The sequence below is a fragment of the Piliocolobus tephrosceles genome, chromosome 13 (assembly GCF_002776525.5).
Source record: "Piliocolobus tephrosceles isolate RC106 chromosome 13, ASM277652v3, whole genome shotgun sequence".
Classification (NCBI taxonomy): domain Eukaryota; kingdom Metazoa; phylum Chordata; class Mammalia; order Primates; family Cercopithecidae; genus Piliocolobus; species Piliocolobus tephrosceles.
The window spans coordinates 31,804,809-31,828,523 of NC_045446.1; the positions used below are offsets into that span (position 1 = coordinate 31,804,809).

A 23,715-nucleotide genomic window follows, 5' to 3' on the forward strand; every position below is an offset into this window, starting at 1 on the left:
GAACCCTCAGGTAAGTTAAACAGGACAAGTTTTGTTAAGTGCGAACATTAGCTAATCTACACTATATCTTGTTTCTCTAAAGTCAATCCCTGCTCCTACCCATCTCAGCAAGTGGGTAGTTACGGGGAAGGACACTAGAGCAATTATGTGTAAATGTGTTCTTCCTTTCCATCATCAAGATAAAAAAGTCAAAGAATCAGGATTTTGGGAAACTGTTAATTTGTAATTGGATGCCAAATACACCAAAATGAACCTAGCATTTTGATGGCAAAAGAGAAACATTAAATCATACAGATCATCAGTCATTTTACTTCAGAATTAGTAGCAACCTAGATTTAGATTTTATCTAGTTTTCCCCGTCTGTTTTTCATACTGCATGAATTAGAATCCTTTCTGGCCCCATCGGCTAAATGAAATATGGTGAACACACTTACATAGCAGACACTATCAGAAATATTTATGTACATTTTTATCCAATTATTCTTTCTGGTAATAGCATCTGGGGACTAAAAGAAGCTAATGAATAAACTGAAGCCCAGAAAAATTAAATGACTTGCCTAGGTTCTCTTAGCAGTCCTGTGCAGACACTTTTGGAAGAACAAAACCAATCAGACAAATATGAACAAAGAATCACCCCAAAAATCAGAGGTAAAACTCTGAGGGGACTAGTGGTTGACTACAGAATTTTCAGGGAGGGAACCAAAAAGAGCAATCTAAAAAGAATACTCCTTAGGGAGCCGTGAACTTACCATTCTAAACATTTAAGTTATTTTAAAAATAAACTTATTACTAGGCCGGGTACAGTGGCTCACGCCTGTAATCCCAACACTTTGGGAGGCCGAGGCAGGTAGATCATGAGATCAGGCGTTCAAGACCAGCCTGAACAACATAGTGAAACCCTGTCTCTACTAAAACTACAAAAAATTAGCTGGGCATGGTGGTGGGTACCTGTAATCCCAGCTAATTGCGAGGCTGAGGCAGGAGAATCGCTTGAACCTGGGAGGTGGAGGTTGCAGTAAGCTGACATGGCGCCACTGTACTCCAGCCCGGGCGACAGAGCAAGACTCCATCTCAAAAAAATAAAATAAACTTATTACTACATAATCTAACACTGAAAATGACAATGTTACTAACATGCCACTTTTACCAGTCAAATTGAAAAAGATTTTAACGTAAGGCAGTACTCAAAGATCTTCACAAAAATTTATGAACAAATGATATTCACTGCAGCCTAGTTAACAGTGACCATTTTCTTACAATTTAAATGTCCAGAAATGAATTGCAGAACACAGAATATGATGGAGCTGTCCTCTTAACAAACTTAAGAACAGGAGGAAATGCTAAAAATGTTTAATACAGCATATAAACCAATAAAAATATAACCCCAATATTTAAAAAGTGGATAGAGAAAAGAGACCAGAAGATTTACACAAATTCTTTAATAGTGGTTGGGATCTTGGGTGATTTTAATGCAATTCTTATCCTGTTCCAGATTTCTAAAATACACATGTATACCCCTTACAACTGAAACACAACACAGTATGGTTCACTCCTGTAATCCTAGAACTTTGGGAGACCGAGGTGGTCGGAGCCCAAGAGTTAGAGAGACCAGCCTGGGCAACATGGCAAAAAATACAAAAATTAGCTAGGTGTTGTGGCACATGCCTGTAGTCTCAGGTACTCAGGAGGTGAAGGTGGGAGGATCACCTGAACCCAGGGAGGTAAGGCTGCAGTGAACTGTGATTGTGCCACTGAGCTCCAGCCTAGGTGACAGGGTGAGACCCTATCTAAAAAAAAGGCCACCATAATTGTTATTTTGAAAACAATTCAGTATTCCTTTTATCTATTGTTCATTTTTGAGAAAGGGTCTCATTCTGTTGTCCAGGCTGGAGTGCAATGGCATGATCTTGGCTCACTGCAACCTCCACCTCCTGGACTCAAGAGATCCTTGCACCTCAGCCTTCCGAGGTGCTGGGACTACAGTCGCATGCCACCATCCCCAGCTAGTTTTTGGTAGAGATGGGGTTTTGCCATGTTGCTCAGGATAGTTTTCAACTCATGAGCTCATGCAGTCCACTCGCCTCAGCCTCCCAAAGTGCTGGGATTACAGGTATGAGTCACAATGCCTGGCCCAGTATTCCTTTTGAAGAGAAGATTTTATCTGGGAATCTCTCAAAAATATCAAAGATTGTTTTGCATGAAATTAACTCAAATTGCCGGGCACAGTGGCTCACGCCTGTAATCCCAGCACTTTTGGAGGCCAAGGTGGGTGGATCACGAGGTCAGGAGTTCGAGACCAGCCTGGCCAACATGATGAAATCCTATCTCTACTAAAAATACAAAAATTAGCCGGGTGTGGTGGCACGCGCCTATAATCCCAGCTACTCAGGAGGCTGAGGCAGGAGACTCACTTGAGCCCGTGAGGCAGAGGTTGCAGTAAGCAGAGATTGTGCCACTGCACTCCAGCCCGGGTGACAGAGCGAGACTGTCTCAAAAAAAAAAAAAAAAAAAAAGAACTAAAATTAATTTTTGGTAGGGATAAACTGGAAACAAATATTCCATAGTAGGTGATAAATCATCAAACATCCATAAAAGGGAGTACTTTGCAGCCACAGACAATTGTTTATAATGACCTAAGAAACTGCTCACAGAGGAAAATACATAAAATTCTATAGAATGATCAAATAGGCTAAAAATAGAAAAAAAGGCTAGCAGCAAATACCACCAAAATGTCAACAAGCCTCTCTGGATAAGGGATTACTAATGATTTTTAGTTTCTTTCTACTTTACTCTATTTTCTAAATTACCAGTAAGTATTTTAACATCAGAAAAGAATCTTAAAATGAAAAAGTTATTTAACACACTATTTTTAAAATTACCCAATACAGTGTCTTGAAAACATGCCAACTTCCAAATATCTCACTGCTCCTTCCTGTTTCTTCAACAATGGTGCTCTGAAGCATGGGAGGAAACATGAAGTAAAAGGCAGTTTTTGTACACTTTACTTCCGTTACATATTAGAGATTTTGAAGATCTACTACATAAGCCTACACATTCACATTGTATAGTTTTCTGGTGCCAGAACTACTAAGGTGGTGAAAATCAGCCAAGAGATGGTGGTTTTATCACATACTCATAACTGCAGAGGCTTTACAGACTCTTTAAAGTCTTGTATAATTTCAAAAGTAAAATTAGTTTGGTCTTTCCTAGGTGAATACAAAACCTCTGATAACAACTGCGCTACAAAGCCATTTACAGGCAATCAAGACTAAAAATACTTCTGGTGATGATGACCGGGAGAGCCTCATTACAAATCAACTAAGTGAAACTGAAAAGTTACTAACTTTAGAAAATGACAACCAACCAAAAAAAAGAAAAGCAGAAGAGATGTTGGGAAAAAAAAAAAAACCGGATTAAAATAATATAGATAAGTGCTTTCTGCAGTGAAATTATATAACTGAAATGTTGGTATAGTTTTTACTAGAATAAAATGTAACTCTATAGTTGTCTTCACTTTTCCAAGTTTTTCTAATGTGAAGAAATTGTATTATTCTACTTCTGTCTTCCCTCTGTATATTATCCTTCTTTAAGTGCTCATTGCTTCTTCAATATCTTTTTTTACAGAACAGAATTTATGTATTGTATGACGGACATTGTGACACTTTGTAATTTATTACTTCATATCCTCTGGAGTTTGTGATTTTAGTATAAATTTGAGACAGTAACTGTCCAGACTAGGCAAATTTAGTTTATAATGTTTTACTATGATTTAGGGATTTTTTTTCATAGAACAAAAATTATAAGCATAAAAACTCAGGTATCAGAAAGACTCAAAAGGCTGTTTTTCACTTTGTTCAGATTTTGTTTCCAGGCATTAAGTGTATCATACAGTTGTTGCCACTGCTGTTTTCCAAATGTCCGATGTGTGCTATGACTAAAAATTGAAAAATTAAATGCAGTGTTAGTCAATCTATTATCCTCTGGGTTTTTTTTTTTTATAATACTACAGATTTGAATCCAGTTAAAAGCAATATTAAATATACACAACAGACATAATTTAGAATTGTAGAAGAATTTAAGAATTACATAATTATTTTTAAAAAATCTTTACTGTATTGATCCTAAGCCTTCTAATTCTCCTGAACAACTATATAAAGCAGACATAAAAGTCATTAGTATTCTAGCCAATGCTAAGCCATTAAATGAAATGTGCTGGAAAATAGGACTCTTTCATTAAATAAGCTAATCACATTCAGTCTGAACTTTAATAAAATTATGATAAATAGCAACTATTTAACTACAGTCAACTGATAACACCACCTTGGTTCTCTAAACATTTAAGTGAAATAATTGAAACAAACTAAATCGTTCTATAAAATGCCACAAAGCATTAAATATCTTACCTGACAACTACTTTTCTCTGGGTCTGATCAATTTTGCAGTAGACCATTTTAGTTCTTACCGCTGAAAAAAGATGTTTTAATTGTATGTTATATGGAAAATTTCCAAGAAAAATAGCTAAGGTATGAAAACTGTGACCAAGTGAGCCATAATAAAACTTTATACTGTTTCCCAACACTGCACACTGACTGTTTAAATCTAATAAACAAAACAGTATGAGGCAAGCAAGTGGAAGATTGTCATGCATTTCTCGTATGGCTGCTAGGATCATCTATATTAAATAAATATTGCATATAGTTTTTTTTTTTTTTTAAGTATTCTAGGTGTTCTTCCCCTACCATTTCATATAGGGAAATAAACTAATTTCCTACTAAGTTATTACTTCTTTATAGAAGACTTAGATCATTAGGGGAAAAAAGGTCAATAGTTCTGAATCTTTTATTAATCTTAATTACATAATCCCAACTTTCAAATTTAAAAAACTCAGATAAAACTCCTGAGCAGTTAAGTTGCTTTATAATCCAATTGTTCAGGAAGAAGTTCTTCTTTCTAGGCTCATCATAAAAAAACTGGTAATGGTTAACACTTGTAGATCACTTGTTGCCAGATCACTTGTAGATACTATGTGCCAGGCACTGTGCTTTACCTGTATTAATTCATTTAATCCTTACAACCACAAATGAATCCCTACATTCCTGTTTCACAAAGGAAGGGCCTGGTCTTAAATCCACATCTTAAAACCACAATGGTGTATTGCGTAAGTGTCTTTCTTCTATGTGATTTCAAGGGATAGAATATAGCAGTTTGTATTTCTACTAATTTTTACCCTACAACAAATATATCCACTAATCTACTAAACACACATCTGCTACAAACAAATTTTTGTTGTGTAAGGTTCAGTTTCCAGATAAAAATCTTACTATGATCCATGTAGATGAGAAATTCTAGAAATAAATGAAAATGTTCTGTCTTACCGTCAATAACAAATGCTTCAACATCATCAGCTCCAATCTGAAGTTCTTGCTGCATTGTATCAAAAGAAATTTCTTTATTTTCCACTGCCATTCCCATAAAAGTAAGTAGTCTCATTTTTGCCATATTCTGTTCATGTAATAGGCCTACATAACAGAATAGTGAAGCCTGATGAGTGTTCATACTAATTAAAGAGCTGCACTTTTTAAGAAAACTTAAGGAATTACCCAGTCCTGATCCAATTACATCTCATGTTAAGCTGCGGGCATTATTTTTACTTTTGTAATTGCGGAAATTATTGTGTGAGCACTTACACAGAATAATTTTGACAAAGCTTCTTACATTTATTTGCAAACTATAAACTGACTCCATGGAATATTAAAAATAATTTTTCTATACTACCATAGGTGATAGATTCAAAGTTAAGAATGGGCCATAAAATGATTATTTTTAGACCCTAAAAGTTTTGTACATTTTACATTTTTAAATAGTTACACATTTTAGGAGATAAAATCTACAAAGTACATTTCATAAGAACAATTTCTATTTAGTTAAATTACCTAAGCTTATTTTTCGCACTAACAGCTCTTCATTTAAACACAGAGGATTTCTCATCTACTTACTAGTTTTTTCTGTGTTACTATTACTGGTAAACGTGAAGTTTTAAAATATTTTCACAAACATTTTCAGTTATGAAAACATTCCATTTTGCTTCAGGTCACTATTTAAAACTCAAAACTACTTACAAATCAAAACTGTTGAGGTGTGTGTGTCATTTAACATTTATAGGCCAAAACAGTTAGTACTAGGTATAAAGAGTACCATTAACAGTGATAATTGTTCTTTATAAGGCAAAAGTCGAAAACTGCACAAATAATTCAAATTTTGCATTATAATTTCCTTTTTTTTTTTTTTTTTGAGATGGAGTCTCGCTCTGTTGCCCAGGCTGGAGTGCAGTGGCACTATCTCGGCTCACTGCAAGCTCCGCCTCCTGGGTTCACACCATTCTCCTGCCTCAGCCTCCCAAGCAGCTGGGACTACAGGCGCCCGCCAGCTCGCCCGTCTAAGTTTTGTATTTTTAGTAGAGACGGGGTTTCACCGTGTTAGCCAGGATGGTCTTGATCTCCTGACCTCGTGATCCACCCGCCTCAGCCTCCCAAAGTGCTGGGATTATAGGCCTGAGCCACCGCGCCCAGCCTGCATTTCTAATGAAAATATGTTGTTATAATTATTCAGATAACAATGTGTTAGGCCTAGAAGAAAACTTAAGGAATTACCCAGTCCTGATCCTTTCACTTTAAAAACAAAACTAGGGAGCAAAGAGATTAAATGGTGACATAGTAAAAAAGTAGCAGTGATAGGCCTAGAATAGGTTCATTTCTAAAATAAAGGGCTAGAAACTTTAAAAATTAGGAATCCTAAATATATAACCTAGTCCTAAGAGCAGAATTCTAACACAATATCATATATACCTGTTTTGATGCTAATTTATTAATTATAAAACCAAGTTTCTAAAACTAATCTAGATTTACATGTTCCTTTTGACTGAACTTTTAAATTATGTAACATCATCAAATGATCAAGTGCCCTCTAATACATTCAGAGCTTCAAGTCTGTATTGTTTAAAAAGTTATCTCTCTAAACACTCCATAAATAAATTTTAAATTTATAACATTCCTATATTAGTGGAAGATTAGGGAAGCCCATTAACATAGGGCATGATCATCTGTTAATTAGCTGTAATGATGATACAGGCTTCCTATTTGGCACAGATTCAACAAAAACATGGTCATCATAACTCAAATGAATGAGGTACACAAGTAAGTATTGCTAACTGGGTTTAATGGAAATCTGCAGGCATCAAGAAATCAATTAGTGCACATTAACCCTAATTAACAAATGCAAATTAGATGCTGATTAACTTTCTGAAGCAAAAGGTAGCAACTGGATAACACCGGATTACATGTGAACATGTTAGGGCAATTCAGTTGACACAAGATAATGCTACTGTTGGCCTAAGTTGTCAGTGTTAATAAAAGAAAATGTTCTGACAAACTGATTGCAACTTGCGGAATCTAGATAGTTGTCACTAGGCTTTCAGCTGTAATAAATGTTTAATTATACAATTAAAAAAATACACATTAATATAAAGATGTTTTCTGAAAAGCATATAAACAAATTTCTAATAGAATACTGATGTGCACAGATGTTCAAGAAATGTAAGGCAAATGAAGGAATTTGAATTCTAGTTGGCACAATAAGCAATGTTACGAATTTTTTCCTATCAATGAACAAGTATTCAAGATTTTTTCAAAAATTCCTTAACATTCTCAGTTCTACTGGCATAGACAGACAATTCTCTTTCAATATGATAAAATGATAGAAACTTCTGAAATCTGTATTATTTTAAATACTCCTAAAATTAAATCTGTTTTACTGTTCATCTTCTCTGCAGTTACAATCTTACCGTAAATGAAAAAAACTTATCAGAGGAATGAAGATTATTTCTAGGCAGAATTCCATAAAACCGTTATCTATTTTATACGTGAAAACTTGCATCTAAAAACACTTTAAATTGATGTTTAAACTAACTTTAAAACAGAGAACCAAAGTTAAAACCTTTAGGACTCCTGTTCTGAAAAATCAAACTACTAAGGCAGTGCAGTATGAGTTAAAGATTTTGTAGGAAGCTGTGCTTTGTTTCATAAAACTAAAATACTATCTTCAAGGAGGAAGTCACAGTGTGCTGTGTCGTATTTCAATTTTAAAGTTATAAAAAATCTAATTTATGGAAACATTTATTCATTACTAATATGTCAAAACCTTAATGCAGTAATAAAAAAATGTGCATCATTGAGCAATTTCTGCATTGTCACTGACCCGTCTTAAAATGCTGCAATATAGAAAACCCAATTTTAATGCATGCAATAGCTTATGAACCAGTGCTCCTTTGAAACAGTCAATTACACATCAATGGGGGAGTGTCAAAGTGTTAATTACTACTCCTTTTTCCTTGGTGCGTAAATAAAGAGGTTGCTGACATTAACATTCCATCACATAGCTTCATGCCACAAAACAAATTAACTGGGACAGAATGTGGTTTTCTGGGTCTAGTGCACCTGGCAAAGCTTTGTACACAAACACACATCTACTTTATCTTGGTGTATTTCAAATGCCTTATTATGTTCAGAATAAGTCCCCAATTCCAATAGAGGCACACAATTTAGAGGTGACAAACATTAATGATTACCAAATTGAAGACTAAGTATAATCAAAGTAGATCATATATTCATCTGTATCCTCAAGAACCAGGAAGACTAGTCTCAAAAAACAAAAAAAAAATTCAGTCTTAATATGGAAAATATAATCAATCTCTAATGTATTTTGATTATTGCCTACTAGGAAAACAAAGCAGCTTAGCTTCACAGTTGACTCCAGTGTAAAACAAACTGGTAGTTTACAACATTTAAAACCTGTTCAACTGCAGATTTTCTAAGTTTTCTCTTTGTATTTTAACATGTTAAAAACATGCTCCAGAAGGAAATTAAAATATTGAACATATATAGGGTTTGCTCAGTAAGAATAAGATTTGATTCCATTTGACAAACATTTGCTGAACTCTGATATGCTAGACAAGAAAATTCAAAGATAAAAATAATAAAGACTATGCTCTTTTCAACTGGAGTTAGAAAAGTCTTACTATCATGTAAAATTACATTTCCAATATCTAATTCCATCTTTCAGATCTAACTGGCAATACTATATATACTTCTGTGATTTGTTAATGGTGGGGGTATCCAAGCATAAAATACTACAGTAGAGGGGGAAAAAACTATTTGTTACCATTCTGTGGCTATGGCTTAAAAAAAGGAACCAAAAATAGAAATAACCATATATCTAAGGAATAAGGTCTTCTACAAAGAAACAATATTATTTTAAGAATGTTTAGCTTAATAAAGTACCTTTAATCATCAAATTTTATCAGCTCTTAAAACATTTCTGAAAGTTACCATTATGATCAAAGTAATGGTAATTCTTTCAGTTGCTTTTCTGCTCACTCCCCCATCCCTAAATTTTAAAAACAAATGTACCAATGGAACCATTTCTATCTCAATCTTCTCCAAGCACCCAATTCTTGCTATAACTTTACCTCAAAGAATTGTGGTACAGAAGAGCTGGAAGGGCCTAAAGTTCAGCAAGCTCTTAAACGAGACAAAAAGGGTCCAAGTTGTTTTCTCTTTTTTTTTTGGAGACGGAGCCTTACTCTGTCTTCCAGGCTGGAGTGCAGTGATGCGATCTCAACTCACTGCAACCTCTGCCTCTGGGGTTCAAGTGATTCTCTTGCCTGAAGCTCCTGAGTAGTTGGCACTACAGGTGTGTGCCACCATGCCCACTAATTTTTGTATTTTTAGTAGAAATGGGGTTTTGCCATGTTGGCCAGGCTGGTCTTGAACTCGTGACCTCAAGTGATCCACCCACCTCAACCTCCCAAAGTGCTGGGATTACAGGCGCCAAGTTGTTTTCTTTTTTGTTGTTGTTGAGACGCAGTCTTGCTCTGTTGCCCAGGCTGGAGTGCAGTGGCAGGATCTTGGCTCACTGCAACCTCTACCTCTGACTCCGCCTCCCGGGTTCAACCTCCAAGGTTGATTCTCCTACCTCAGCCTCCCGAGTAGCTGGGACTACAGGCACCCACCACCACACCTGACTAATTTTTTTGTATTTTTAGTAGAGACAGGGTTTCACCGTGTTAGTTAGCCAGGATGGTCTCAACTTCCTGATCTTGTGATCCACCCGCCTCGGCCTCCAAAGTGCTGGGATTACACCTGTGAGCCACCACGCCCAGTCCCAACTTGTTTTCATACTCCCAGTTTCATTCTCTATCACAAATGCCACCTCCTACACCTTCTTGGTTTCTGATTCTCAATTCACTCTAAGTAATATTTTAAACTACCTATTTTTGTGCTGTTCTATCATACACGACTCCTTTTAGGATTATCTACAAATAAGGCCACAACCATACTTGCTGGACCACATAGTACATAACTGTTAGTGTAGCATATTCCCACCTCTGTCTGTGCCTCAAAGAATAAACCCCAAAACTTACCAAGTGAATCAATGAAGTCTTTATTATTCTGATAAAACTTGACATATGATGCCAATTTAGCACTCACAAAAATGGTTAAAAGCTATACAGATAAGAGACAAAAAAGATACCATCAATACAGAATTAAGATTTAAGATATTTTAAGATATTATAAGATATTCTAAGATACTGTAAAGATATTTTAAAGACACTCCTACATTTTGTTCAATGCAGAAATATCATTCTGTTTCATCAAATTACCAAACCATCTGCTTTCATATGGCTCACTTTTAAAATGAATCAGTAAATACACTGAGCTCTAAATTATCCACACTGAAAGATGGTGGCTAATGGCATAGTCCAGATGCACAACAGTCCAAAATATATTTATACTTGCATTTGAAAAATGTTCATGTGTTTTTAAATATCAGATTTATCTTCCTAAGTGGGGCTAGGAACAATATATATGTAATAAAAAAGAAACTTGTATTATCTAAGTCTATAATGGTGAGTAAGTGAGAAGATGAAAGAAAGGGAGGTTGCCAGGTGCAGTGGCTCACGCCTGTAATCCCAATACTTTGGGAAGTCAAAGTGGGCAGATCACTTGAGGTCAGGAGTTGGAGACCAGATCAACATGGCAAAACCCTGTTTCTACTAAAAATACAAAACTTAGTTGGGTGTGGTGGCATGTGCCTATAACCCCAGCTACTTCTCCTGGAGGTTGAGGCAGGAGAATCACTTAAACCAGAGAGTTGGAGGTTGCAGTGAGCCAAGATCATGCCACTGCACTCCAGCCTGGTGAGAGTGAGACTCTGTCTCAAAAAAAAAGAAAGAATAGGACTGTGCTCAGTGGTTGGAGAAAAGCTGGTCCTAAATATGTCTGTTCCTGATATAAAAAGAAGAAATAGTTCTTTATCTTTCCATTAGTCACTTTTATTCATGCAAAGAAAAAGAGTCCTGCTTTTCTTTGGAAAATTTAGGAAAGGAGAACATTTCTCACATTAAAGGATAAACTACTTACATCATGAATAAGCTCGCCTTCCAAAAACTTGACTGGTTTTAAAGTAAGAAGGTGGTCAAAAAGAAATGCATTTGGGTCTTTCAATGCTCGTACAATACACCTTAATTAGAGAACAAAAAATGTAAGCTCAGGGTTTTGAAACGCTAGCTTTTCACTGAGTTTTTGCAGATCATAAAATATACTTAATTCAGTAAAATATCTAACAGTCCAAAACATATATACAACATTAAAAAAGTTACAGGATAGGGTTAAGACAGGCCAATAAATTTATCAGGTTCATCTGTTTTAACAAAATGAAATATATTAATTGTAGAAAAAAAACACAGCTGGAGAGAAAGCACCAAGGTAATCAAATAGCAAGCAGCAGCCAGAACCATATGCCCGACACTAAGTGCTTCACTTGCCTTATATCTCATTTATTCCTCAGAACAACCTAGGAGACAAACAGTAGTAACCATGCCCCCTTTATCAACTATGAAGCAGCTCAGAAGTGCTAATTAAGAGGTGGAGTAAGAATGTGAATGGAGGCAGTCTGACCTCAAAGTCAAGGACCTTTACCACCAACTTTCCTTTTTACCAACTCCTATCATGTAGAGGTTCACACAAAGTAATGACCATGTAAAGAAGTTTCACAATCCCTATTACAAAGATTTAGAAAACTGATTCTATTCTTGTTACCAGTTAGATCTATGACTGTTAAAAGCCCTTATTCTCATTAGCAATGGGTTAGTTCTTGGCAAGCCATCAACTTTCCACCTATAAGCTTTAATATTAGGGTTAATTGGCCCAAGATTAGGTTCTAATTCTTGGGTTGGGATCATCATCCCCATACCAGCAATACCCCCACCCAGTGAACACCATGCAGCTATTTCATATTCAAGCTACAAGTTCTTCCAATATCAAACCTTGAATTTTAGTATCTACATTAGAATTACCAGGAAATGCACACTATCAAATGGCTCTGGATCACTCATGGTTGCAAACATGATTTTAGTTACATAATTTAATACTGTAGCTCACCTCTAAACTGCTGACAAACCCTCATTAGAGTAACGTTTAACAGTACCTGTGGGCATCAACTCGAGCCTGGGAAGCATTATCCTCTGTGTAACTTCCAAGCAATTCCACCATGACTTTTGAAGCAGCATCACTAAAAAGAAATACTGATTTAGGAACTTGAAAGTATTACTGCTATTCATTCATTTAAAAATATTTTTAAGAGGCAGGTACTGTGCTGATGACATATGTAATGGTGACTAAGACAGACAAAATCCCTGTCTATGGGAAAAGTCATGAAACCTTCCTTTTAGTAGGAAAGATGGACAACTAAGGAAAGTAGGTGCTATGAAGGAAATAAATGGTGATGTAATCAAAGCAACAAGAAAGGAAAGGCTACTTTATGTACAGTGAGAAAGCAGAGTCTCCCTCAGAAGAGATGACATGTAAGCTGAGACCAAAAGGATGTAAAATATCCTTTTCTTGGCCATGAAAAGAACTGGGTTCATGAAAGTGGGGTAAGATGACTTTCCAAGCAGAGGAAAAACCAAGTATAAAGGCCCTAGGTGGAAAAAAAGTTTTGTGTCCCAGAAACTGTTAGGACAGTATGGCTGAAGTTGAGACAAGACCAAATATTTAAGTAACTCTACTTAAGATACCCTTCCAATTAAGTTATTCTTACAGTTAGACAGATGATCAGTTCTCACTGCAGTAAATAAGGCAAAATAAATGCAGTCATTCAAACTGGACTTTTAGAAAATGTTTATCTTTACTCCTCATGGCTTCTTTTAAACTGTGGAATCTTCAGCTTATAGAAAGCTTTGTTAACTAGGAGGAAGAGGTTTTTTTTTTCCTTTTTTCAATTTCTAAAAATACTTACTCCCCATATCTGAGTTCAACCTGGGTAAAATCAGCAGGAACTGTATCATTTATTTTAAAATGATAAATGCTATCTAAAACTTCTCTCAAAACTAAGGTTTACTAAGATTCAGAAATATCACTATAAGCATGGCTAAGTGGTAACCTACAACTTTTTCTTCTTCTTCTTTTTTTTTTCTTCAAGACAGAGGCTTGCTCTGTCGCCCAGGCTGGAGTGCACTGGCGTGATCTCGGCTCACTGCAAGCTCCACCCCCTGGGTTCACAGCATTCTCCTGCCTCAGCCTCCCGAGTAGCTGGGACCACAGGCGCCCACCAGCACGCCTGGTCTCGATCTCCTGACCTCGTGATCCGCTCGCCTCAGCCTCCCAAAGTGCTGGGATTACAGGTGTGAGCCACCGCGCCCAGCCGGTAACCCGCATCTTAAATGTAGTGATACAAATGCCTAGGCACAGTGGCACGTGCCAATGGTCCCAGCTACTCAGGAGGCTTGCTTGAGCCCAGGAATTCAAGGCTTTTTGCACTAAAACTGCACCTATGAACAGCCAAATACCCACTGCACTCCAGCGTGGGCAACATGGTCACACCCCGCCTCTAAAAATAAAAAATTAATATTGAACTCAACCTGAAAGAGGCCATGATCCACAGGAGCCAGAGTAGCTGAAAAACTTGTTTACTGGTGGTCTGAGCTTTGAAACTAGAGATAGTAGTTTTAGAGAATATTTTAAGAAATTGGAGCACACTCACAGGTTGTGTGGTAATCAGACCCCCAAACAAAATGTTCCAGAGACTGTGGTTTTGTGACTTACTCTTGTGTTGAAGAGGTGGATGCAGCAATGTGTGCTCGATCACACAAAGCTGAGGCATGCAGTGGAACCAAAGACAGCTGTTTCTAGAAAGAGTTCTGGGAAGGCCAGCGCCCATTCAACATTTGTTGATGATGTTAAACAAGATACAGAAGAACATAATTTGAGAGACTACTTTGCAAAGTATGGCAAGATTGAAACCACAGAAGTTCATGGAGGACAGGCAGAATGGAAAAAAGATAGGATTTGCTTTTGAAACTTTAGATGATCATGATACAGTTGGTAAAATTGTGGTTCAGAAATAACACTCTATTAACAGGCGTTAGTGAAGTGAAAAGGGCCCTTTTTAAACAACAGATGCCGTTGTAGAGTGCATCTAGCAACTTCATGGGTTGTGGAGGAAGCTCTGGAGATGGCAGTTTTGGCCATAGGTAGAAACTCTGGTGGAAGAGGAGGCTATGATGCTGGGGTGGTGGCAGCAGAAGTAGTTATGACGGAGGGGTTGCTGGATATAATAAATTTGAAGGTGATGGTGGCAACTACAGCAGTTGTCCTGGTTTTGATAGTAGAGGGGGGTATGGTGGTGGTAGATATGGTGGCAGCAGTGGAGGGCATGACAGTTACAATGAAGAAGGAAATTTGGGGAGTGGTAATTATGGTGGTGGTGGGAACTATAATGATTTTGGATATTACAGTGGACAATGACAATCAAATTACAGACCCATGCATGAAAGGGGGCAGTTTTGGTGGATAATGCTTGGGCAGTCTCTATGGTGGTAAATATGGTAGCACAAGGTTCTAAAAACAGCAGAAAAGGGCTACAGTTTTTAGCAGGAGCACAAGCAAGGAGAAGTCAGAAAAGCCACAAGTTACTTTGAGGCAATCATCCAAATGCATTAGAGGAACTGTACAAGTCTGCCACCGAGGAATGATGATCCACAGTCAGAAAAGTTACTGCAGCTTAAACAGGAAAGCCTTCTCTTGTTCAGGACTGTCATAGCCAAAGTTTGCAGAAAGTGCAGCTATTCATTAATTCAGTGTAGTGTCAATTAGATGTACATTCCTGAGGTCTTTTATCTGTTGTAGCTTTGTCTTTTTCTTTTCATTACATCAGGTATGTTGCCCTGTAAAATTATGGTAGTGTAGTGGTACCAGGAATAAAAAACTAAGGAATTTTTAACTTTTCAATAAAAATTAAAACATATAATGATTTAACTATAAAAATGCAAAGAAAAACTTTTTTAAAAACCACATCTTAACTCATTATCTTGTACCACACTCTAAGCACAGGTACAAGTCATTTTCCAGTTTTAGCAACCACAGTGTACTTCAATCTTCTCAGCTAAAGAAATCTTTTTAATCCATTTGAAGCACACATCATGGTGTCTGACATGTAAGGGCTTAGTGACCAGTATCACCGTTTAAAATGCACAACAGACACCACGTGCATCAACCACCAATAAAGTCATGAAGGGGGCACCTATAAACGTGAAGCATTTTTACTTAACTGCTAGGCAAACTCTCAAAGTTTACTAATTAAAATATGTTAAAATATGTATTTTATGTGTTCTAAAGAAGAAAACCAACTCTCAACATTTAGATCGGCAGAATGTCAGAAATTTCATGTTTAAGCAAGTATCCCCTTCCAGTGCCCTACTGTGGATAGCATTTATCCACTCAGTGCCCAGTAAGTGCTATCTTCTTGGGAATGCAATGGTTAGCAGAGGTTCCTTGCCTTCACTTAGCCTACAACCTGACTTTCAACCAAGGGTGTTAAATGCTAGGATACAAGTAGAGGGTGCTGTAAAAGGGAGGCACTAACCGGAATACGAGAGGGGTGTTTCTGGCAGAGAAATGAAGCTGACTGTAATAAGACTACTTAGACAAGGGGTAGGCAAACTTTCTGTACAGGGCCAGAGAGTAAGTATTTTAAGCTTTGCAAGCTATGTGGTATCTGTTGTAACTAAACTCTTGGCAAAAGCAGGCACGAACAATATGTAAATGAATACACATGGATGTAATACCAATGTTATGGACCCTGAAATCTGAATTTCATATAATATCCATGTATCATGAAATACAACCCTTTCTTTGATTTTCTTTCTCAATCATTTAAAAATGTAAAAACCATTCTTAGTACACGGGCTACACAAGAACCAGGGCCAGCTCCTGGTCCAGACTGGCAAAGAGCATGGTGCTTTTATACCTGGCATCGGCTCGCTATGTCTAGGGTGTGATAAGCAAGAGGAAGGACATGGGTGGAGAGAGGGAATATTTACATGAACACAAAGTTTTTTGTAGTCTGCCACTGCACCATCCAAAAATGATGAGATGCTTCACCACATTCACCAAGCTCATGCTACAGCAGTAGGTTGAAGCCCATGTTGGAAAGGCCCCCCATCCTTTCTTTTTTTAGGAAAAAAAGCCAAATTTCACTTTTTAAAAAGTTCAAAGATGAGGGAAAACTACTTCAAATCTTTACAGTTATCTTTAACTTAGTAGGTCAAATTTATAAAAATAGATTTAGAGCAACTCTGTGGAGAACAGAGTAAAGCAAAATTCCTGACCCTACTTCTCTTTAAAAAACATTCCCACCTACTTATACTGCCTGTTAAGTTATAAGTTAGTTCATTACTTTTGAATACCTCTTCTTACAATCCACAAGGGCCTCATAAAGTAGTCTTAAAAGGGTGTGCTTTTTTTCAGTGGTGAGATTCCAGTCAGAAATCCATTTTCTAACCTACAAGAGATTGACAAAAGGAGAAAACTGAGTAACACATTTATTATAAAAGTACATTTCTGGCCAGGCATGGTGGCTCACGCCTATAATCCCAGCACTTTGGAAGGCCAAGGTGGGCGGATCACCTGAGGTCAGGAGCTCGAGACCAGCCTGACCAAAATAGAGAAACCACGTCTCTACTAAAAATACAAAATTAGCCGGGCACGGTGGTGCATTCCTGTAATCCCAGCTACTCAGGAGGCAGAGGCAGGAGAGCTGCTTGAACCCTAGAGGCGGAGGTTGTGGTGAGCTGAGATTGTGCCATTGCACTCCAGCCTGAGCAACAACAGTGAAACTCCGACTCAAAAAAAAAAAAAGTACATCTCTTATAACCAGAACAACTATTCCACACAGTAACTTACTTGATCCAGCTCAGTGGGAATGTACTGGATGGCCCCACAAGATGCTGCCACTTTAATAAGGCTGCAATACACTGTGTATCTTACAGGAGTATTCTTGTCCATCCCATGGAAAAGGTTGCTTAACCTGGTTAACAAACAAATAAACAAGGTTTGAAATCAGCAACCAGTTTTAAGTTGAGGTTAGCTCTCACCACAAACCTGTGGCAGATACCATTAACAACTTCATATTACAAAGAAAGAAACTAGGGCACAGAAAGGTCAAGCCACTTGCCCAAGGTCACAGCTAATAAGAGCCACAGCTGAAAGTCAAGTTTCAGAATTCCTGCTCTGAACCATTAAAAGTCAGTAACATGAGCCAGGTGTGGTGGCTCAAGCCTGTAATCCCAGCACTTTGGGAGGCCGAGGCAGGCGGATCATCAGGTCAGGAGATTGAGACCATCCTGGCTAACACAGTGAAACCCCGTCTCTACTAAAAATACCAAAAAAAAAGAAAAAAATTGAGCCGGGCGCGGTGGTGGGCACCTGTAGTCCCAGCTACTTGGGAGGCTGAGGCAGGAGAATGGCGTGAACCCGTGAGGCGGAGCTTGCAGTGAGCCGAGATCACGCCACTGCACTCCAGCCTGGGCGAAAGAGCGATGCTCCGTCTCAACAACAGCAGCAAAAAAGTTAGTAACATGAAAATAGCCCCTTGAAAAACCGAGTTTCTTTCAGATTTCAACTTACAACTGCAGTCTCAGAGATGGGCGTTCACCTTCGCGAAATTTGACCAGCTTTTCACATAGGCTTTCAATCAAAGCTTCTTGCTTGTCTGGTTCCAGGATCAAGAGTAGGGATACCACACTGTTCATTACACTTTCAACATCTACACAAGTATGGATAACAAAATCAACAGTGATACTACAACACTCAATGCGTCTAGTTAAGTATGCATTTCCAGTGTTTTAATACAATGAAGACCATCAAATATAAGACACTTTTGCATTCAGAAAGCAACTTGTATATTTTATTAAAGAGGAAGGAAATTGTTACCTAAGATGTGGTTTCTTTTCTTTTTTTTTTTTTTTCAGATGAAGTCTCGCTCTCTCGCCCAGGCTGGATGGAGTGCAGTGGTACAATCTCCACTCACTTCAACCTCTGCCTCCTGGGTTCCAGCGATTCTCCCATCTCAGCTGCCCGAGTAGCTGGGACTACAGGCGTCCGCCACCACACCCGGCTAATTTTTGTATTTTTAGTAGAGACAGGATTTCACCATATTGGCCAGACTGGTCTTGAACTCTTGACCTTGTGATCCACCTGTCTTGGCCCCCAAAGTGCTGGGATTACAGGTGTGAGCCACTACACCTGGCCTAAGATGTGGTTTCTAACTAGGTAAAACAGAGACTGATTTACATGTATATAAAGTTTCAATTTTTACTGTCATGATATTCAATCATTTGGAAGTTACTGGCATGATTTGGGGCTAGGATACTTTCTTAATTAAGGAAAACTTTGTATATACATATAGGAAATCAGAAATTAAAGCTGTCAACTCTCTGCTTGAATTAGTTATTTTTAAGTATTACAGATATTAATCATACCCCAAATTTAATCTCTAATTTTTTCATATACGTGCTGCTGAAATCAGCATCCAAGTTTGATCTCTAAACCTTAACTAGAGATTTCTGAACTCACAATTCTGAAAATTTCCCATTCTATCTCAATAAATAGGAAATTGGCCTAGTAATTACATGGCTATTAGATTACTTGAAATTGTATCCCATTTGATGTTAATCTAAAACTTATGAACAGGAAAGAGCTTCATTTTTTTCAGAGATTATCAGCATTTAGTGTAGTAACACTTAAGAAATATACCTGTGCATAAAATAGAGGTTTTCTCAAAATAGGTTTACTTTATAGGCATAATAGATTACACAAACTGAAAGCATGTGTGAAGGTAAGATTGAAAACAACAGTGCTTAGACTCTGGTTAACAGTGTATTGTATAGTTGAAATAGCTAGAAGAGAACTGTTGAATGTTTCCAACATAAAAGATGTGTGATATTCCAATTACCCTGGTTTGATCATGACACATTGCATACATGTATCAAAATATCACCTGTGCCCCCAAAATATGTACAACCACTACCCATCTATTTAAAAGTCCTTAAGTCTAAAATTCAAAACACATAAATACAGTCAGCCTTCTGTATCTGAGGGTTCCAAATCCTCCTTGCCTCGGATAATGAGGGACGACTGTATAATTCACAAGAAAAATTCAAAAGATTTTATTGGGAAATATTAGAAAAAATTAAAAACAAACCTTTATCATCCTCCTTCAGACACACATCACAGGCTTCAATAATTTGAGCTAAATCAACATGAAGTCCACCTTCTGAGTTCTCTTCTGAAATCTCAGCTCCTTTAGATTTCAGATAAGCACGAAGCTCAGCAGCCTGTTGAGGATTGCTCTATTATAAAACTGACTATAAATGACAAAGCACAATCTCAAATTCTGTCCTCCTTCTGAAAAACTAAAATGCAAATACTGTATGCAACAACTATTTCAAATAATGTTGAAGACTCCTCCCTCACCTCATCCATCTTGGCAATCCCACAAGAGCCACAGCTTTTCCTCCACGAGGTCCAGTGGCTCTTTAGAGACGCTACAGCCCCCATGGATCGCCTTCAGAATTTCTCTCATGTGGTCCACACCCTGCTGGACTTCAGCACACAGCAAAACCCTTTTTGATAATATAACCCAAAGGGTTTGGTGGGGGTGTGGTTGCTGGGGAGAAGAAATCAGTCTGACTTGGCAGATTTCACTTTTTTGAAAGAAACGAACAATAGTATTGCTCTCAAGTACACGCATTAACCACGGTTACTAGAAAAGTTACAGACATTACCTTGGCGAAAAGGTAATCATTTGTTAATTAGTTGAGAATCTATTTGAGATAATAAGCATTTTGGTTCATAAAAGGGTAATGCCTGTGAATGTTGCCTTAAAATTACAATGAACTGCATCTACTATGCAACTAATCTCTTAGAAATGCATACCTGAGTCAGCATGCATCTTCGGATCTATAAAAACACAATTACAGTACCACATTCAGTCACTTGGACATTTCCTACCCTACTACCAAATTATATACATCTATTCCATTTTTCTCCTGGGACTCTATCTATGGCAGCCAAACAAATGAAGATTTTTTTTTTTTTTTTGAGATGGAGTTTTGCTCTTATTGCCCAGGCTGGAGTGCAATGGCGTGAGTGGAGTGGCGCAATCTCGGCTCACTGCCACCTCTGCCTCCAGGGTTCAAGCGATCCTCCAGCCTCAGCCTCCCAAGTAGCTAGGATTACAGGCATGCGCCACCATGCCCAGCTAATTTTGTATTTTTAGTAGAGGCAGGGTTCCATCATGTTGGTCAGGCTGGTCTTGAACACCTGACCTCAGGTGATCCACTGGTCTTGGCCTCCCAAAGTGCTAAGATTATAGGCATGAGCCACCATGCCCAGCCTGGTTTTAAAGATAATTAAATGAGGATGTGCAACAGGAAGATGAAAGGATACCATTAGTAAATGCACTGGCATTACATTTTCTAGACCAAGCCAAAAAAAAAAAATCAAAACCATCAAGATTTTTAAACCCCCAAGCATGTTTAGTTGCCTCAGGAAAATACTGAACCTGCAGATTTGACGGTACTATCCTTTCAGATAACAAGCACACAGTAACTTCATATAGGAGTTGGTATTATAGGCAAGATTAAAAAAAGAAAACAAACTGTCACCATGTCAGAGAAAACAAAAATACAACCAGAAATTATGCTTCATGCTTCTCTATGGAGGAAAGAGATAAAAAGTAAACTTTTTCTAAGAATCATTCAACCACGTTTGCTGTTTTTCTGTCATCCTCACTGCCACAAGTGGTTGTGGAGCAGCATAAGCAAAAGAAAACAAAAAAAGATTAAGAATTCCATTTAACTCTAACCAAGCTGAGAATTTGACCAAAGTCAAACTAATCCTGAACAATTTCATATTTCCCTGAAAGGACTGGCTACAATGCAACTGATGTTACAAGAACAGCAGCATAGCCTGAGAAGACACTTTAAGATATGATCAATGACAAGAACTTTCTCCATTCACAAATCCCTCCGTATGTTAAAAAAAAAAAAAAAAAAAAGAAAAGAAAATCCAAACACTTTCTCAGTTAACCTAACAGCCAACTGTTGGTAACATTCTTCCATTTCTAATCAGGTATTTTTTTTTTGTCTTTCATATCTTCCTATCTGTGTTTAATCCCCTCCCCATCCTTGACCTTTTCTCCGCCTTTTGCATTTTCCCTTCTTACTTTGCTCTTCTGAGCATCGGAACTGCATTCCTACCATGGGGGGTAGGGGTAATCACTCCCTCCCGCAATTCTCCCGTAAGTTGTCTTAAACATGCGAAGTTTATATGATATTCAATCATTTGGAAGTTACTTCCATGTTAGTAGAGTAACAGAAATAAAACGACAATCTTGGACTCCACAGAAGAGTTTTCAGTAATGCAAAATTAACTTTAAGAATACCATGTCATGTTTAACTCCCAATTAAGGTTAAACTTTTGTTATGGGGAAAATGAGAACCATCAGCCCTGTACACCAAAGAGCAAACGCCAAACGGGAAATTTAAAAATATCAGTATGGTCCATCAGGTGTATGCCTCACAGAATTTAAGAGCTGAACTGATACCATACTTCCGGGGTACAGAACAACTCTCACCCTCGTACAAGTAGGAATAGAAAGCAAGTATAAAATACGGGTCGTCTTCGCCTGTGATCGCACAGCAATACGGGCATTCTGATCTTATTATTATTTTGTTTTTTTGAGAGGGACTCTCGCTCTGTCGCCCAGGCTGGAGTGCAGCGGCATGATCTTGGCTCACTGCAAACTCCGCCTCCCGAGTTCAAGCGATTCTCTTGCCTCAGCCTCCCCAGTAGCTGGGACTACAGGCGTGTGCCACCACGCCTGGGTAATTTTTTTGTATTTTTAGTAGAGACGGGGTTTCACCGTGTTAGCCAGGTGGTCTCGATCTCCTGACCTCGTGATCCGCCCGCCTTGACCTCCCAAAGTGCTGGGATTACAGGCGTGAGCCACCGCGCTCGGCCCGGCATTTTGATCTTTAGCACAAAATTACTTTTCCCTACCCTGCTTATGCTGACTACAGATTCACCACCTCCTACTCCGGATGTGGCTGCATTTGAGAAAAGGAAGCCGACATCATTCCTAATCAGTCTAAAAATACTATATCGTCAGAAGTGAGTCCCGACGCGGACCAGGAAGCTGGCGGTGGAGCGTCGGGACCCGCGCGGGGACGGCCGGCAGGCGAGCTGGTGCGAATCGAGGCCAGGAACGCGCGCCCCAGCCACGCGGCCTCCCATTCTGGCGTGTAGGACAGCTGCGGGTGTCAGCCCCGGCCGCCCCGGCCCGGGCTCGGCACCGGTCCCTCGCACTACTGAGACATCCCCCACCCCACTGTGGCGGCACCCGCGGTCCAAGGCACACCTGATCTTCCTCACTGATGTCGATGAAGGCCGGGACGCTCATGGCGAAGACCCGGGCACAGCTGACACTCCACTCGCAAGACCACGCCAACCGGAAAAGGGAACTGGACCGCGCTACGCTGCCGCGCAACTGCTTCCGGGTCACCCTGGGCGGGGACCTGTTGGGGCGGGGCCTTGAGATCCAATCCTACCGCGCGCTCTCGCCGCGGAGCGCAGCAGGGCGTGGCGTACGCTCTCGGGCTGGCCTAGTAGGTGGGACTTACTGGGTCTCCACCCAGCGACGCTTGTCGCGGCCTCCAGGTTCCAGGCCGGTGTAGCTATCTTCTTTGATGTTGCCTCCCGCTGGCGCCTCCCCAAGTCCACCTTCCCTTGAAATGTTAAGCTTATTGTGTCTTTACCAAGTATGGATGGGTTTGTGTGGACCTGGAACTCTCCTGTACTACTGTTGGGAACATAAAATGGTGCACTTTGCAGAGGAGCGGCGGTTTCTCAAAAAGTTCAGCATCCACCCAGCATATGACCCAGCTATTATACTACTAAGTATTTACCCAAACTGTGTCCTTACAAAGACTTGTACAAGAATGTTCACTGCCGCTTTTAATAAATAGCAGCTTTTGGCCGGGCGCGGTGGCTCAAGCCTGTAATCCCAGCACTTTGGGAGGCCAAGACGGGCGGATCACGAGGTCAGGAGATCAAGACCATCCTGGCTAACACAGTGAAACCCCGTCTCTACTAAAAAAAAAAAAGGCAAAAAACTAGCCGGGCGAGGTGGCGGGCGCCTGTAGTCCCAGCTACTTGGGAGGCTGAGGCAGGAGAATGGCGTAAACCCGGGAGGCGGAGCTTGCAGTGAGCTGAGATCCGGCCACTGCACTCCAGTCTGGGCAACAAACAGAGCGAGACT

The 23,715-nt window shown here is 39.0% G+C and overlaps 2 protein-coding genes across 3 annotated transcripts in view; one reads left to right on the forward strand and one right to left on the reverse strand.

The window, feature by feature from the left end:
* The window catches only part of CCDC73 (coiled-coil domain containing 73), a 184,979-nt gene extending 180,833 nt beyond the window's left edge, over positions 1-4,146 (forward strand). Inside the window, exon 18 of the mRNA XM_026454068.2 lies at positions 3,211-4,146. Coding sequence (XP_026309853.1) covers positions 3,211-3,417 — 207 coding nt within the window. The 3' untranslated portion in view covers positions 3,418-4,146. The remainder of the gene's footprint in view (positions 1-3,210) is intronic.
* Positions 3,744-22,971, reverse strand: EIF3M (eukaryotic translation initiation factor 3 subunit M). 2 transcript variants are annotated; one of them, XM_023230300.1, is made up of 11 exons: positions 22,816-22,971; positions 19,597-19,729; positions 18,021-18,159; positions 17,298-17,421; positions 16,802-16,896; positions 12,544-12,627; positions 11,478-11,577; positions 10,478-10,559; positions 5,376-5,519; positions 4,404-4,464; positions 3,744-3,934 (listed from the first exon to the last, which is right to left on the reverse strand). In XM_023230300.1, the coding sequence occupies exons 1-11, from the start codon at positions 22,855-22,857 to the stop codon at positions 3,814-3,816; spliced, it is 1,125 nt and encodes a 374-aa protein (XP_023086068.1). In that variant the 5' UTR covers positions 22,858-22,971; the 3' UTR covers positions 3,744-3,813. The 2 variants fall into 2 exon arrangements, with proteins under 2 accessions (XP_023086068.1, XP_023086069.1); XM_023230301.1 differs by lacking the exons at positions 18,021-18,159; positions 19,597-19,729 and having other exon boundaries at positions 22,816-22,936.
* Between the last annotated feature and the right edge of the window lie 744 nt (positions 22,972-23,715).

Excerpts from the sequence above, each read along its gene's own strand:
- EIF3M (XM_023230300.1), bottom strand. The coding sequence starts at position 22,857 with ATGAGCGTCCCGGCCTTCATCGACATCAGTGAGGAAGATCAG. Across the intron at positions 10,560-11,477 it reads AAGGCGAGCTTATTCATGAT|CTTTTAACCATTTTTGTGAG; the intron begins GTAAGTAGTTTA and ends TTATCTGTATAG. Across the intron at positions 3,935-4,403 it reads CAGAGAAAAGTAGTTGTCAG|TCATAGCACACATCGGACAT; the intron begins GTAAGATATTTA and ends TTCAATTTTTAG.